The sequence below is a fragment of the Pteropus medius genome, unplaced genomic scaffold (genome assembly GCF_902729225.1).
Source record: "Pteropus medius unplaced genomic scaffold, Ma_sr-lr_union100, whole genome shotgun sequence".
Classification (NCBI taxonomy): domain Eukaryota; kingdom Metazoa; phylum Chordata; class Mammalia; order Chiroptera; family Pteropodidae; genus Pteropus; species Pteropus medius.
In genome coordinates, this window is record NW_024344378.1 from 18883480 (window position 1) to 18899367 (window position 15888).

A 15888-nucleotide genomic window follows, 5' to 3' on the forward strand; every position below is an offset into this window, starting at 1 on the left:
AGCTCCTCCTTCTACCCCAACGGGTCCCTGTGACAAGCAGGACCCTGGACAGTCCCTCATGGGGACTGCACTTCTCAAAACCCCGGATGTCTCAGAATTACTGGGGAGTAAAAAAATGCAGATTCCTGGGCCCTCATTGATTTCCACTGAGCCTAAGTGGGGCTCCAGGGATCAGCCCTTTTAATAAGCTCCCAACATGCTTTGAGAAGCTCTGCCAAAGGGGGTGTGGGTAGGATGTATTTTTCACCTTACTATCCTACTTCCATGCCTCCCAGAGCCAAAGATTTTCCTGCCTACTCTTCCTCCATGATTAAGGGCTAGGGCCCAGAGTCACCAAAGGAAACATGGAACTGAGTGACCCCACCCTCCCAGTGGGGGCCAAGGCCCAATTAGACTAAATTCCAAGAAGACAGGGTCTGCTTTGCTTTTATGCCCAGTGACTTGCACAGTGCCTGGTACTTAGCATGTGCTCGTTAAATATTTGTGGACTGAAAGAGGTAAACTTTGCGAGATTCATAAAGATATTTCTTCCTTTGTCTGTCCTAAGACCATGTTGCTCAGACAAGCCAAGGCCCATGCAGGGGGCTGGGCCTGGGAGACCCTCAGCAAGTATATGTCAGATGAACCTAGGGCTGAGCGTAGATGTAGTTAGTGCCTTATGAATTGACACTCAGCTCAGGGTCCTGGAACAGGCTAGACCCAGGAGAGAATGAAAGCAAGGAGGGCAGGGGCTTTCATCCCAGAAGGCCCATCCCCACACCAGGCCTGGGGGAGTTGGGGTAAGAGGCGAGGCAGGGAGTGGGACTGCGCCATTATGTTTATTAGAAGGTCGGATTTCGGTGTGTGCTCTAGACAGATTACAGAATAAATACCTGCGCCTTGATAACAGGAAGTCCACAATTCATACAAAGTGCTCACTACAGGAAGTTGCTGTGTCAAACTCCAGGCAAGGACCCAACTGGGGGCAGCCCCTCCTCCCCCTCAACAAGGGCTGACCTCAACAAGGGCTGTGCTATGGATTTTTATTTTATTATTTCTTTTATTTCTCTTTATTATTATTAATATTATTATTATTTGCTTTTTCTGTGGTCACTATCATTGGCAAAGTTCCTTTTCCCCTTTCCTGGACATGGGGTTCCTGTCTGTAAAATTCCACTCTGAGGCTGAAGGTGCCAAAAGCTGCTTGAGAAGTGGCCATTGAACTCCGTCTGGGAGGATGGTGAAAAGAAAGCAGGAGAAATCATTCTTGGTTTTAAAAAAATTAAAAAACAAAAACCCCACAATCTATAGGTCATTCCTTACTCAGTCTGTGATCAAACTGCCCAAAAGAAAAACAAGAGAAGCAGGCCAGTGGGCACTGGTCTTTCCTCCCAGGGCTAGGTGAAGAGGGTTTCCCCCAACCCCCAAGGCATTAGGGGAAGCTGAGGCTCCTTCCAGCCATGGGAATGGGAAGGGGAAGGAGTGGAAGAAAAAAGGAGAGACAGAGAAAGAGCTCAGCGCCTTGAGGTAGACGCATTCCCAGCTCCAGGGCCACCTGCGGCCCCCGTCCAGGCTAGCTCCCACTGTCACCTCTGCGTCCAAGAGATTCATAAAAAAAAAAAAGCCCAAACAAAACAAAATCCAAAAGGACAAGACTTGGGGGAATGAAAGAGGAAGGGAGGGAGGACAGGAAAGTATAAGGGCAGGTCTCTGGATGCATAATTCCCGAGCCACTGGGGGCTAGGGGGGAAGACTCCCCAGTGCCCCGCCGCCTGCGTGGCGTTAGCTCGTCACGTAGTGTTTGGTGGACGGCTGCCCATACACCCTGTAGAAATCCTGGTGGCCAGGCTGCTGGGAGGCGTCGAGCCAGTCTCTGACCGCCAGGCCAGGAAGGGACTGGGGGACGGAGGGTGTGGGCGGGAGCGGGTGTGAGTACTCCTGTGAGGGCACTGTCCAGGGGAAATGGCCGGAGCGGGGGTAGGGCTGGTGGCCGCCATGGTTGGCCACGGAAGAACAGTAACAGTTGTCCACAGAACAGACGAGAATCTTGCGGCTGCCATACTGGGGGAGCATAGGCTGCTGGGCAGCGGAGCCATTAGGATACTGCGATGGGGGGAACACAGGACTTGAGTGCACTGGTTGGGCGCCACCCGGCAGAGCCACCAAGTGCTGCGTGGAGCTGCAGGGCCCCAGGGGCTGCCCTGACTGGCCCTCGCTGCTGGCTGCGCCTGCTGCCCCATACTGGCTGCCCACGGGGCCTGATGACGTCTCTAGGAAACTGGCCTCAGGGAAGGCCGTTGAGTGCTTGCGCTTTTCTGCCCCAGAGCTGCTCACGCCGCAAGGGTAGAGGGGGACGCTCTGCAGGAAGGGCACCGGTGTGCTGAAGGGGCCTGTGGAGAGTTTGGGGCAAAAGTTGCTGAAGTTCCCACCCAAGCAACCCAGGCCTCCTCTCCCATGGGGACCTTTTTCATCTATTGGACCAAGCCAAGGTCCCACAGCTAGAAGTGGCAAAGCCAGGATATGAAGAAAGGTCTTCCTGACTAGGCCACACTGCCTCTCAGAGGGAAGGCTCTGGCATTTACCCCTGCCCAAAGGGCTCTCTCCCCTCCACTGAAGACCCCACACTCACCTTCTAGCATCTTCCTCAGCTGCTTCTCCTTCTTGGCCACCTCGTTCAGAAAGAGCTTGGAGTTCAAGTGGCCAATCTTAGGGGGAGAAAGGCTGCTGCCCGTGCAGGTCTGAGTCCTGGGGGCAGTGGACGGGGCATCTGCTGTGAGGAGGTATCACCAGTGAGCCCGCCCTACCTCCCCGCCGTGGGCCTGGCCCTCCCCATCCTCCTGAGATGTGTTCCCTGAGCGCTGGTGGCCATCTGCTCACCTGTCCATTAGGATTTTCACAGACTTGGTGTTCTAGGGGGAGAGAAAATGTTGTCAGTGGAAAAGGCAGCATGAGAGAGGGAAAGATGAAAGCCACTCCATCCTCCCTCTCCCCAGGCAAGGCTGACCCTATGATTCTGCCCAGAGTGTGGCTGGGGTGGTGGGGGTAGTGGTGGTATCTCCAGTTTTAGAAGATAAGAATAGCTAACATTTACTAAACACTTATTACATGACAGACAACAGTGTAAATGCTTTTTATACATCCATCGTCTCATCTACACAACTACCCTAGGAGAAAGGTTCTGCAGATAGCAGATTTCATAAGGGAAATATATTACATATCATCCCCAGTAGGCACCATAATCCAATACATCAATGTTTCTATAGCAAAATGTTTGAATATTTGTACCAAGCAAGATAAAGACCTTAAATTGCCAACATTCAATTTTTGCCAAATTTTAAAACTCTCTGCAAACTCAAAAAAATTATCAGAATTTTTTTGAGTTTGCAGAGAGTTTTAAAATTTGGAATTGAGGCTAAAGGATAGTAGAGCTGTATTATCAAACCCATTTTGTAGGTGAGGAAACTAAGGCATAGGGAACATATATGATTTGCCCAAGGTCACGAAGCTAGAAAGAACAGGTGATTTTAAAGCTCTGTGAGCACACTGGTGGGGCAATTTGGTTGGGGAGCAAAGAACTGCAGACTCCAATTTAGGAATGCTCCTGGGTACAACCAGCAGGTCCTGAGCCCAGCCCACCTTCATGAAGCTGACATCCTCCGTCTTGTCGAAGAGTAGCTGCAGGGAGCCCAGCAACTTCTTGGCCTCCTGCATGCGCTCCCCGAGGTGCAGCGCCTGCGCTGCGTTCTCACTGCAGAACTTGGCCTGGGCCTTGTCCAGAACTTCCACCGTCTGCCGCAGGTCCTCATCCAGCAGCTGGTGCAGCTTATCATACTGCAGCCGTACTTCCTCCTTCAGTTGGCTCACCTTCTCCTGCAGGCACGAGAGGTAAGAGTGTGCAGGCGAGTGAGCACTGGTGACCTCTGGCTGCTGCTCCTGCCTGTCTCACATCCTGGATGATGGAGTCTGGGACCCCAAACTCCCAGGCTGCCCAGGGCTCCCGAGGGCAAGGTCTGACCTGCCAATTCCCTGCTGCTTGCATAAGGCTCTGTGCCAAGTACCCCTGGCACCAGTGGGGCTCATCTATGAACAGCTCATTAAATGACTGACCAAGGGGTTCTGGCACAGAGCCGATCATGCAATAGATCCTACTCCAAGTAAGGAACTAGCCCAAGGCCCTGCACCCAAGCCACCCTCACCCCATACCATAAGCTTGGGCTTAGCTACCTCCACCAGGCGCTTGTCTGACTCGAGTTTGTACAGCTGGTCCTCAATGTCCTGCTCTCGCTCCTCCAGCCGGTCCTGCTGCTTCATCAGCATCTTCTGCAGGGACAGTTGGGGCAGGGGCATCAGAAGGGGCCATAGCTCTACCCATTACCAAGCATAGGTGAGCACCATCCTTCCTTCTATCAAACACTCTCATCCTATAGATCCTCTGACCCAAATGACCTAAAATTTCTGCCATCCAGCCCCTTCTGGGCCCCGTGCAATTCCAGGGGCCTGGTTGGTGACAGCTGTCTGGCCAGCCTGTTCCCAGGAACAAAAAGCCTGGAATAGCTTCTCACACACATCTAAACCATGAGCTTTCTGAGGGCAGGGTCAGACCAGCCTCTGTTTTAACAAATCCCGCCCCCACCCCCGCCCCCGCCGCCCAGACTAATCTAATCACCCTAGTAATGTTATGAGGTAAGTACTATTATTACTCTCATTCCAGAGAACAGGAAACCAGAGAAGTTAAGTAACTCATCCAAAGTGCACAGCTAGTAAGTGGCAGAGCTGGGATACAAACCTAGGTGATCTAGCAGTAGGGTCTATTCTTATCCATGCTGGCTCTATCTGGAGAGCCCTGTCTTGGAGATGAGTACCCTAAGATGCAGAGGATCAAACAAACTTCCAAGGTCATATAGGCCCTGTGGCCCAGGACAGAGATCTCACTCTATACTTGGAAGCATCAAGCCAGCCATCTCAACCCTTGTTCTTGATGCTGAGAGCTAGGCCTCTGAAGTCCTTGCTAGCTCCCTCAGCCCCTCAGTTGGACCGAGGTGGAAAGGAGACTCTGGCTCTCCTAAGATCCAAGGCCAGTCTGCTGGAAGGTGCTGAACCAAGCTGCTCATCTCAGCCCTTAATCTCTCATCTCTACAACCTCTATCCTCCCAGCCCTGCCCATCCTGGCTGCTCCATCCATCATGTCATCCCCCTCTGGCCTGACACACCTCGGCAAATAGGGTCTTGTCCCTGCTCTAGAACCCTCAGTGACTTCCTCCTTCCAAACATTTTGGCATGGTAATGAAGGCTCTCTTAAGACCTGACTCGCTCAGCCAGGTGGGCTAGTATCTTGCCCCAATTTTAACTCTTCTGCAGGCCACAATGCCTCCTCCTCCTCCTTATCTATCCTTCAAGGCTCAACTTGAGGCCCTACTTTTCTAGGAAACTCTTCATGGCCCCTGCTCAGAGTATGTGCAGATCTCTCCCTATCCTGGCCATGCAGTGGGGCTGTCACATTCTTCCCTCCCTCTATAGCTGTGCTGTCCAATACACGATAGCCAATAGTCACACGTGACTATTTAAATTTAAGTTAATTAACAATACATTAAATTAAACATCAGTTCTTCAGTTGCATCAGCCTCAGTTTAAGCGCTCAATAGCTGCATAGAGCTAGTGGCTAATGTACTAAACATTATAGATACAAAATATACCATCACCCCAGAAATATCTATGGGACACACTATTTTCTAGTCTGTCTCACAAACCATGGTTTGCTCTCCTTACAAGCCTCAAGGCTTCTTGAAAATAGGGCTTTGCTGCTGTCTTTTTCCACTTCCCTTCTCGGCTAGGCCACACAAAGGCCCCAGCACCCTACAAATGCATAACATGTTTACTGAATAAACTCATGGGTTTTGCACACAAAATAAGATTTGCAAAGCAAACTGCACAGAGCCTAGCTCACAGTGTCTGTTCAATAAGAAATTCTTACTTTTCTTCCTCTGTGTGGGCCACGGAGTGACCTTCAAGTTTGACCCCATGACCTCCAGTCCCACATACCCAGCTGGCTTCTGAAGCTGCCACCAGTCCCTTTCTTACTCCCCCAACCCATTTTACATATAGGGAAACGAAGACCAGTAAGAGAGTTCAGTGACCACATTTTGTGTTGGTGGCTACCCTGGAAACAAAAAACCAGGACTCTGGGGAGAGGAGGAGGTGGGGGTCAGGCTGTCAGATTCTAAGCTGCAGAACCCGGGGCAAACCACTCCCCCAACTACCTGACCTTTCAGTGACCCAGGACTGGACCTCTAAAAACCAGCACCAGGATACCCTGTCCTTCCAGCAGGCTCCCATCCCAGCCCAACATGCACAGGGGTCTCTTGCCAACCTGAGAGTCAGCACCTGTGAAGAAACACTGCTGGGTGGGGGGCAGGAAGAGAGGTAATCACACATCCTCTCTGCCTGTGAAACTGCCCAAAGTCGTGTGAAGAGGGCAGGTAGCCCCCGGAATTACTGCCCAGATACATGTGTACAAATGCACAGACACATGAGCACACATCGCCACCAGGGCCCTGAGAACACCTCATGCACACTTTTGCACACAGCCACACATATGCTTGCACCCAAAGCTCTGCACAGTAAAGGCTGGGCCTGCTGAAGGCCCTAGACAACTGAGGGAAGCCTGCATGGAGGTGAGGTGGACAGGACCCTTCTTTAGGGACATTAGCAATTTTTACCTCCCCTGTAACAAACGGCCCTCAAATTTTTGCCTGCTTGGTGCCTCCTAGCTATACTCAGGAGCACAGGGCCCTCTTCAATGCATTTCAGACTCTAGGCCACTCTTGCCTTCCCCGTGCCCGGGATATCTGAAAACCAGGCCCCATGTATGCCCACACATTTATGTACTGCAGTCTTCCTGCCCAACTGCTTCTCATGACCAAACCCACCAGGATTGGATTAGGGGGATGCTAAGTCCCAGGTGAGGAGCAGAAGAAAGGCAGCTCCAGGCAGATTCCCAGCCCAGTTTCCTTCAGAGGATAGGAATGGGGCTGCTCCACTCCCACCCTCTAGACCAGGGGGGGGGTCCCTCCCCACCCCCCTGAAATGCTTCAGGGAGTTTATGGCTGACTCTTCAGGGCAGAGCCAAGGGAGGTACCTCCTGTCCAGTTTTTGTGGGGGTGGGGTGGGGAAGGGCTCAGCCCTTTCTCTCTTCTTCTAGGCTTTTCTCAGAGCCTGTTCTGGCAGCATCTTCCCTTAGCTTCATAGTCCCAGGTCCTAGTTCCTGCTTACTCAGAGCCCTCCGGAGCTGGAAGCCCAGTCCAGGCCTAGCAAAGGCAGTACCACACTTCCTAGCAGGTAGCTGGGTTTCGTTTCCCCTCTCGTAGGTCAGAGGCCGTTGGGCTGCCGTCTCTGCGGCAGGGATAGGGCATCGGCATGAATGAGAAGGAAACTGGAAAGGGGCTGACAGCCAAAGAGGGCTGGGAGGTGGCCCACACTGGCCAGCTCACCTTTTCAAGGACTGCCCTCCCTTGGGGCCAGGTGACCTTAATCCTGACACATATAACATCTGGAGAAAAGCAGGGAACTATCCAGCTGCTGCCCCTTCATTATCCCTCACCTGGGTTTCAGTTTGCCCCAAATGACTGCATCAGGTTGCTGAGAAGCTGCAAGATGGAGAACAGAGGAAGCAAGGCCTGGATCCCTCCCCATTACCAGCAGCCTCCTTTCCATCCCGACCCCCAGGGAATTGTTGAGAGTGGAGTCCCCATTTCTCACTTAGAAAAAACCCACGGCTGAGAGATAGGACCAGATTTTCCAGCTTGATTAAGAGCAAGGGCTCTCAATCAGAGTTGGGGGGCACTTTACAAACTGCTCCTGGCCCACAGTAAGTCACCTGGACTGTGGCACACCTCAAGTGTGCAGGAGCGGAGTGGGGAACCATGGTTTAGACTAGAAGCACCTGAGGGACCAAGCCTCACTCAGCACTCCTGACCCAGATGGGACCTGCTCACTCCTGTCCCTGTCCCTGATCCTTAGGACCTAAGGTCTTCCATGGTTTGCTCCTGGGTCTGTGAGGGCAAAAGCATCAAGACTTGGGAACACTCCATTCCCATTTCTCCAAGGCACACCCTGCTCCTCATACCTGTCCCCCAGTGTGCTACACCATGCCTTGAGCTGCTCCCTCTAACGCCCCTCCCCACCTGGAGAGGGGGCAATTGTAAGCCCCTTATTTTCCTGCCCTGGAAAAGACTCATGTCCCTCTGGAGCATGACTGACCAGACCCAGCTGGCATTTTTGATGCCAGACTGGCCTGGGCAGATGGGTGAGGCCATGGGGACTCTAGGCTATATAAAGTTAATAAATAATAATAAAACCTACAACTCAACCTTGAAGAGAAGCAAGGTCAGGAGGGAACAGGGCCCCAGAGGCTGGGCCAGAAGCAGGCTTGAGGTTTTCAGACAAGGCCAGGGCTTGGTCCAGCAGCCCCTGTGGTTTGTGAGTGGGGGGTAGGAAGAGGGAGCTAAACTGCTGGAGTACCTCTTCCTGCTCAGACCTCTGCCCAGGTGACTTTCATACCAGCTCCAGCTCTGGCTGTAGCCGCTGCCCCAGAGCTACCCTATCCTAATCTTCCCAACCACCAAACCTACCCCTGACTCTCCTATTTAAGCCTTCATCCCAGGAGTACATTAGCCTCTTCTCTCTCTGGGCCACAGCACTCTCCCCTTGTCTCCCAGCGGCTTCTGCCTGCCCTACATGCCCCTTTCTGTGCCTCAGTTCCCACCTTGGGCTACCCTTTTGAACCCCCAGGCTGGGGCAACCACAAACCCAGAGAGAAGAGGCTACAGGGCAGGAGCAAGGAGAGAGGCAGCACCTGGGAGGCAAGCCCGGCAGATCCCAGAGAGGGTTTCCCAGCTGCAGAGTTGAATTAGCTTTTGCCATGCAGAGAGCAGCGCTCTGGGGCAGCAGAACAAAGAGGCGAGAGAGAAAGCCCCCCTTTGTCTGGGTTTGAATGCCAGGCCAGCCGGGATGGAAGGCTTTCCCAGAGCCAGGGATGAGGCCAACCAGGCCTGCCTGCTCAGTCCAGGGCAGGGGCTCAAGCCAGGCTCACCTTCTTCCTATGCCCAACCAGAGTGCCCCAAAAACGGCATCACAGGATCCATCTAGGCTGCTAGCGTGGATATCGCCACAGGCAACGAGCTCACGCTAAGGTGAATCCCATCTTCCCCTTCCCCCACGACACTCACCCAACCAGGTGAGAAAGTTGCACAAGACTCAACCACCAACTACTGCCTGAGCAGGCAGTCATCCTGGCATATTCATGCTGACAGTCATGCACGCACACTCAACTTAACCTCACAGATGTGCAGCAGGTAGGGCACGCAGACACTCTCCTCTCTCACAAACACACACTTGTACAGCTTTCTGACCCCACACCACAAGAGACACATAACTACATAATTAAGTCACCCGCTCACATTGTACCTTTTCTGAGATACACACGTGGGATAAAAAATTAGTCACATGCGAGATACACAAACAGACATGCTGGCTACACACACACCTGCAGACTGACATGGATGCATAGCCACCCAGAGCTGCAGGAGGCAGAGGAATCAATAGGGCGTGCATGACAGGCGCCGGGCTGTGTCAGCAGTATCTTGGGGTAGAAAGTGGGGGCTGGGCCTCTGCTTGAGGTTCATCTCTGCCTGGGGCCCAGGGAGGAAGGCCAAGCCAAGCCCCTCTTCTGCACAGGTTCAGGATGGTCAAGGAAGGGGCAGCTATATGACCCTCGCACCTCACATGCATATAGCCTAAGACCTCAGGAGTATGGTGGGAGGAGGGCTCTGTATTGTCTGAGTGGGTTAGGCCAGGGCAGCCATCACTCCCACAGCCTCCCTGAGACAGACACATGGGGTGCAGACCTGTGCAACCCCTCTAGCAAAGGACAATGTGAACAGCAGGGTAATCTCATCCCCACCAGCTTCAAACCGCAAACTGGCTCAAGCAGTGGAATCCCCTCAGCAGAGATCATCTCTTTTCAACTCTAAACCTCCAAGGCTGCAAGGAACAGGGTCCCAGTAACATTTACAGCCTTCACCAGGAGTCCTAGGAAGGACATGGAGGCACAACTATGACCTAAACACACACATCCTGCATAGCCCCTCACACACATAATTAGGCCTTATCGTGGGTCATCTTGCCATGTTAAGGGAGGTCATGAGACAGGGGTGCTCCCAGATCATACCAGTCCCCCATTGCTCAGATAAACTCCTAAACTGAGGACTGGATGATGGTATGAACCCCTAAAGCTGCCAGGCCTGAGCCCACCTGGATGTCCTAATCTTGGGCCCTTAGCTTTCCCCAGCCCCAAGGGAGAACTTATTTGGGTCTAGGCATGTCCCAGAAAGTGGTCTCTGGAGCCCACCTAGTGGGCATCCAGGCATCAGGGCAATGTGGTCTACACACTGGCTTCCCAAGGGCAGAGTGGGACAAAAGACTTCACAGGCCTGACTCTGAGACCCCACTGTTAGTCCCTGCTTGCATTCCTGCTGGGCCCCTGGCTCCAGTACATTGGTCCATGCACATGTGAATGCTTTTGAGTAAGTGAGTGGGGGCCGCCAGGGAGAGGTTTTCTATTTCTAGCAGATAGGGCATTTCAGCAGCTGCCCTCTCCCTTCCCCGGGGAGGACAGAAGAGGAAGCACAAGAAGTAGAGCTATATTTTAAGGCATAAGCCAGGTCTCCAAGCTTTTGCTCCTATATCGGGGAGAATTCTGTTGCCCTCATCCTCTGCCCCAGCAGAGGCCTTTTAAGACAGACTCCTAAGGGAAAAAGAGGCCCAGGAAAGGGCTCTTCCCCTGGCTGGCCTAGAGAAGATGGAGAATGTAATGGGTTCTTCTATCAGGTTCCCCAAGGCTCACACCCTCCCCGAAGATGGGTCTCCCCGCCTTCCCCCACATTCAGTAAGTCCAGCTCACACTGAGTGGTGCTGGGCTATTAAAGGGTTTCCAACTCCAGCGCCCTGGGGCACCAAAGAGAATGCTGGGGGCCTAGAGTAGGGGAGTTTGGACGGGGATGAGACTCAGGCTGGGGGGCACAGATGCTGAGCAAACAGAATTGCACATCTGGTTCTGAGGCAACCCACTACTTCTGTGCCCCTTCCCACAGAAACAGGAACGAACACATGAGCCACAATTACGAACACACACACACACACACACACACACACACACACACACACACACTCATTAGCACCCACAAAGTTCAGTGCCTGTTTCCATCCAGTTCCTCCCACAAGCCAGGGATCAGGGACTTGCTGGTAAGGGGTACACTCTGCATGTATGTGACACCCCTCCCACTGCACAACTGGGAGACAGGTGCATTTGAGGGCAAAGCGGACAGCCTCAAAAACTCAAACACAGACACACATCTAGAGATACCCTCCTACTACCAAGTCAGGTACAATTTTGTTCTTCCACCACCAAGATGAAAGACACCCTTAGCACTTGGACACAGCTAAGAGCAAATCCATGGGTGCCGGCACACATACCCTTATCACCCTGGCTGCTGTCCCTTCCTCTGTTCCTTTCAGCCACATCTCCATCTTTACCCTCCTCTCACTTTCCACTGCCAATCCCAGGGCTGAGAACTGGACAGCCTCCTTTCTCCTGCCTCTGCCCTTTTCCCAGCCTCCACCCCCAGGCCTTCCATCTTTATTAATAGCAGCAGCTACCCAATACTGGAGAAAGTCTGGGCTCTGCCTGTCCTGGTGGAGGACAGAGGCCACCAGGGGCTCACCTGCTTCCCCTAGGCTTCTGCCTTTTCTAATCCTTGTGTCTGTGCACAAGGAGGCAAGGGAGGTATGGCTCCTCTCTCCATCCCCTACACTTCCTTTAAGAAACCAGAGGACTTATCCTGGTACAAAAACCCAGAGCTAGCCCATCCAATTGGAAACTAATTATACAGCAAATTGTATCTGCTGTACCTGCCCTCGGCCTGTGGCGGCCCTCCTGCCTTTTGTTAGTTGTGTGTGTATGTTTTTTAATTGCTAAACAGTGACTCATTCCGACTGGTCCCCCCACAGGAAACGGCCACCATCTACAACTGTCCCCCTGCTCAGAGCTTCCTCATACCCAAGCTCTCCACTGGCCTCCACTAGCCTCCAGGGGCCCCCACCCAGAAACATTCCCAGTCCTAAGAAAGCTCAACCTTACCCCCAGGCCCCAAACTGGGGCTTCTAAGATGGCTCAGACAGACTCGGGCCAACCCCTTCCTTCTAGTATGACTCAACCCTGAAAGCCAGGGGACCAGGGAGGGACCTAGGAGGAGCCCCCTCACAGAAAGGGACGGAAAGGGACGGAAAGGGACGGAAGTATTGCCTCAGTCCAGCTCCAAAGCCAAGCCCAGAGGCCTGAGGGGGAAGGCGGTTTTGACATTGGCTGCTGCTACAGGGTGTATACAATGGGAGGGGATGCGGTTCTGGTTCCGTAATCACTCAGCCGGCAGCCCAGGGGAGCCAGCTGCCTGAAACCAGATTGCAAGGCGGCTCAACCTTAAACCCACAGGATTCTTTTTCTGTCTTCCACTTCCCCTCCCCAAATGTGGGAGGGCTGTGATAGAGGGCTGGGCTGGGAGCAAAGGGCTCAGGGTGAAGACACATACTTTAAGGTTTGTTCATGCAGACGCGTGCAACACACACAAGCACACAGAGGGAAGTGATTCTCACACATGGAGAGTGGGCGATTGGGAATAATCCCAAAGGCAGAGGCACTGTCCGGTGACACCACTGGCTGTCCAGGCCTTGTCTACATAGATACCCCAAGTTCTGCTCTCCCTCCGGAAGCTTCCTTTCACCCCCCAATGTGTTTCCAATAGGGCTTGAAACTAACATGGCTGCTTTTGTTTACTTCCTCATTGGTATGCCAGCATCATGGATCATGTCAGCCACAGCAGCGGCACCAGGACACTCATTACATAAACAGCAGCTGGAGAAGCAGAACCTGGGTCACTGCCTTGGTGACTTCCCATTGGGCCTACAGAAACAAGGCTGGGGGAGGAAGCTATGCTCAAAACGGAAAAGCAACACCCAAAGTCTACCCCTGACAGCCCCACACCTCAATTCTATAAATGACTCACAAGATGGACTCTATGAGCACAGGTGCAGGAATGTATCAGAAACCCTTCTTCCCAGGACCTTGCCCTCAAACTTTAAGAGTATTAGACTTTGGAAGGGGGATTCTGGCATGATGTCACAAGAGTCAGCCTGTCCGGATGGGTGGTCCCCAGGCGGTAGGGATTGGTGTGTATAGGGTACTTGCCCGGATCTCATTCCTTCGAATCTCCACGTCGCACACCGAGTGTCCCTGATGCGCACCGCTGTAGTAGCAGCAGTACTGGCACACGGCCACCTGCTCGGCCTCGCAGTGGTAGAGGCGGTAGGCGTTGTGCTGCGGGCAGCTCCAGGCCCGCACGTCGTCCGCCTCCACCAGGAGGTGCCCGCGGGCGGTGGAGGGCTGCTGCAGGTGCGTCTGCACGTGGGACTGGCAGCAGGGCGCCTCGCAGCGCAGGCAGACCTTCTGTGCGGGCAGAGGGGGGCCTCGGCGGCAGAACACGCAGTGCAGCGCCGTGGGAGGCTTTTCCACGTGCAGGGCGTTGAACTTCTCCACGATGTTGGTGAGCTTCAGATTCTTCTCCAGGCCCGGCTTCTGGTTGTAGGCCTGGTTGCACTCCGGGCAGCGCACCAGGCCGCTGTCCTTGGCCCATGCCTCACCGATGCATCCCCGACAGAAGTTGTGTTTGCACGGCAATTGCACCGGCTCCACGAAGACATGCAGGCAAATGGGGCAGATGAGTTCCTCCTCGAAGCAGTTCTTCCAATTTTCCGCCATGGCTGAGGGCAGGTGGCCGGGGCAGGCTTCCCCAATTCCCCAACCCTGGGGGTCGGGCCGGTGCCGCTGTAGGCCTACCGAGCCCCGAACTTCGGCCCTAGGCAGCCCCGACAGTCGCTCAGTCACCAGCGCCTTCCGCGCGCCCGCCCCCGGGAGGAGGGAGCCTCGGTCCTCACGCCGCGCGCGCAGCCGGCTGCGTCTCTTCCTCCTCCCCAGCGCCTAGCGGGAGGCGGTGGACTGCGCCAGGGCCGCGGCCGGGGCACCAGCCCTGGAAGGGAGCGCCGGGGTCCAAATTCCATATAAGAGGCCGCCTCCCGTCTGCGCGGCTAGGGCAGAGCCCGGGAACCGCACACTTCCTCTAGCGACGACGGAGGCGGCAATGGTGGCACTCTCCCAGCTCGCCGGCGCCGCGCTTCCCTCGCCTCGTCTGGGGTCCGAGGACCAGGGAAGCGAGTGCGGCCGCACCGAGGGTTGCTAGATCCGGACCAGGCGGGCGGGGCGAGCCAGCGGTCCCTGGGCGATGGCGCCGGTGCTCCCCGGCTGGCCGGCCGTCTGCGGGTGCGGGCTGCTGGGCGCAGGCGGGCCGACTCCGGGGCGCTGCGTGCGCGCAGGGGCAGTCATTCAGATGAAATTCCAGTCCCCGGCCAGAGACACCAGCCCGCCTCTGCCTTCCTCCTCCCTTCACAAATAGAAACGGAAGGGGGAGGGAGAGAAGTGGAAAAAAAGCCAACCAGAAACAGAGAGAGGAGAAGCCCCAGTGGAGCCCCGGCCTGACCCCCTTGTCGCTACTTCGGCGCTCCCCCGAGGCCCGGCGCCGGGCGCCCCTGCCGCGGAAAGACCCCGCTCTCTGTCTCCGCGCTGAGCGGGCGCCTCGGCTCTGCCGAGGAAAACAAGGATTGATCAAACTAGAAAGGAATTTTTCTCAACTGCTAATGAACAGGAGGCTCAACCAGCCCTCCTCCCCAGCCTCCCTTCGCCACCCCGGCCTTCCCTTTACCCCCACTTTTCTTTCTTCTCGGCCTCTGCTCCGGCCTGGAAGGTTCTGGTAGTGGAGCCAGCCCACGGCGCAGCAAGGGCCAGGCCGAACCAGGCCGGGCGACCTCCCTCAACATAGCCATCGGGCTCCTGGAGCGGCCGCCGGAGGTCGAACGCGCTCCTCAGGGTCCACCAGCGTGCTGCTTTTTCTTTTGCGGGATTTTTTTTTTTTAAGGGGAGAGCTGGCGGCCTCCCTCAAATTAGAAAAGAGAGGAGAGAAAATGCCAAGTCCGGATTTCTCTCCACCTCTGCTCCACCCACCCCGGTCCTTTCCAAAAAATAAAAAAAGATTAGAATTGGAAGAAGTCGGCAGATAGGCGAGCGCCGGCGGCCCCCGGCTGCTGCCCGGGCGACGCGTCCGGGGCGGGCCCGCGCCAGTAGCTCCGTCGGTGGGTCCGTTTGTCCGCCCGCAGCTTCTCAACTGAGGGGAGGGCACTCCGGGCAGGGTCTCCGCAGCGGCTGTCGCCTCAGCTTTATCCTCAGATCAAAAAAAAAAAAGAAGAAAAAAACCCCCAACACTCTCATCACAGCCACCTTCAGCCATCTTGCGCGTATTATTATTATTTTAGGAATAATCTGTTTAATAAAAATAGCTGCGTCTCTAGCCCCCTCCCCCGCGTCCTGGGCTCCCCGCCCCCTTTTAATAATAATCTCAATAATAAAAATTATCGGCGGGCCGGGCAGTCCGCAGCTGCCTTTTCCTGCCTCGGCTCGCTCGGGCTCCGGCTCTCCTTCCCCCAGGAAGGGGGCGCGAAGGGGGGGGTCACTGCTGGGGCTCGGAAAGGGGTGCGTCCCTGTTGCCCGCTAGTTGGCCTCCGCCACGGCCCGGAGGGAAGGGCGCCCAGGCTGCTACCGCGCTGTCGCGAGGAGGGCGGGCGGGGGAGGGGCCCCGGCCGGCCGGACCGGCTGGAGAGGCGCCCAGGGGTCCCGGATCTTTCCGCCACTGCTGGGCTTCGGAGTCTGAAGGGGGGGCGGGGGATACAATGGTATCCGAGTAGAGTGCACCC

General features: G+C 54.9%; 1 protein-coding gene across 1 annotated transcript; it reads right to left on the reverse strand.

Moving 5' to 3' along the window:
* Positions 1-799: 799 nt before the first annotated feature.
* TRIM8 (tripartite motif containing 8) lies at positions 800-14787 on the reverse strand. Its single transcript, XM_039871348.1, has 6 exons — positions 13277-14787; positions 4204-4299; positions 3616-3849; positions 2857-2888; positions 2609-2724; positions 800-2369 (listed from the first exon to the last, which is right to left on the reverse strand). Exons 1-6 carry the CDS (start codon positions 13844-13846, stop codon positions 1762-1764), a joined length of 1656 nt encoding a protein of 551 aa, XP_039727282.1. The 5' UTR covers positions 13847-14787; the 3' UTR covers positions 800-1761.
* Positions 14788-15888: the final 1101 nt, after the last annotated feature.

Coding starts and splice junctions, on each gene's coding strand:
- TRIM8 (XM_039871348.1), bottom strand. CDS start 13,846: ATGGCGGAAAATTGGAAGAACTGCTTCGAGGAGGAACTCATCTGCCCC. Junction 4,300..13,276: donor TTCGAAGGAATGAGATCCGG/GCAAGTACCCTA, acceptor CTGTCCCTGCAG/AAGATGCTGATGAAGCAGCA. Junction 2,725..2,856: donor GTGAAAATCCTAATGGACAG/GTGAGCAGATGG, acceptor CACTGCCCCCAG/GACTCAGACCTGCACGGGCA.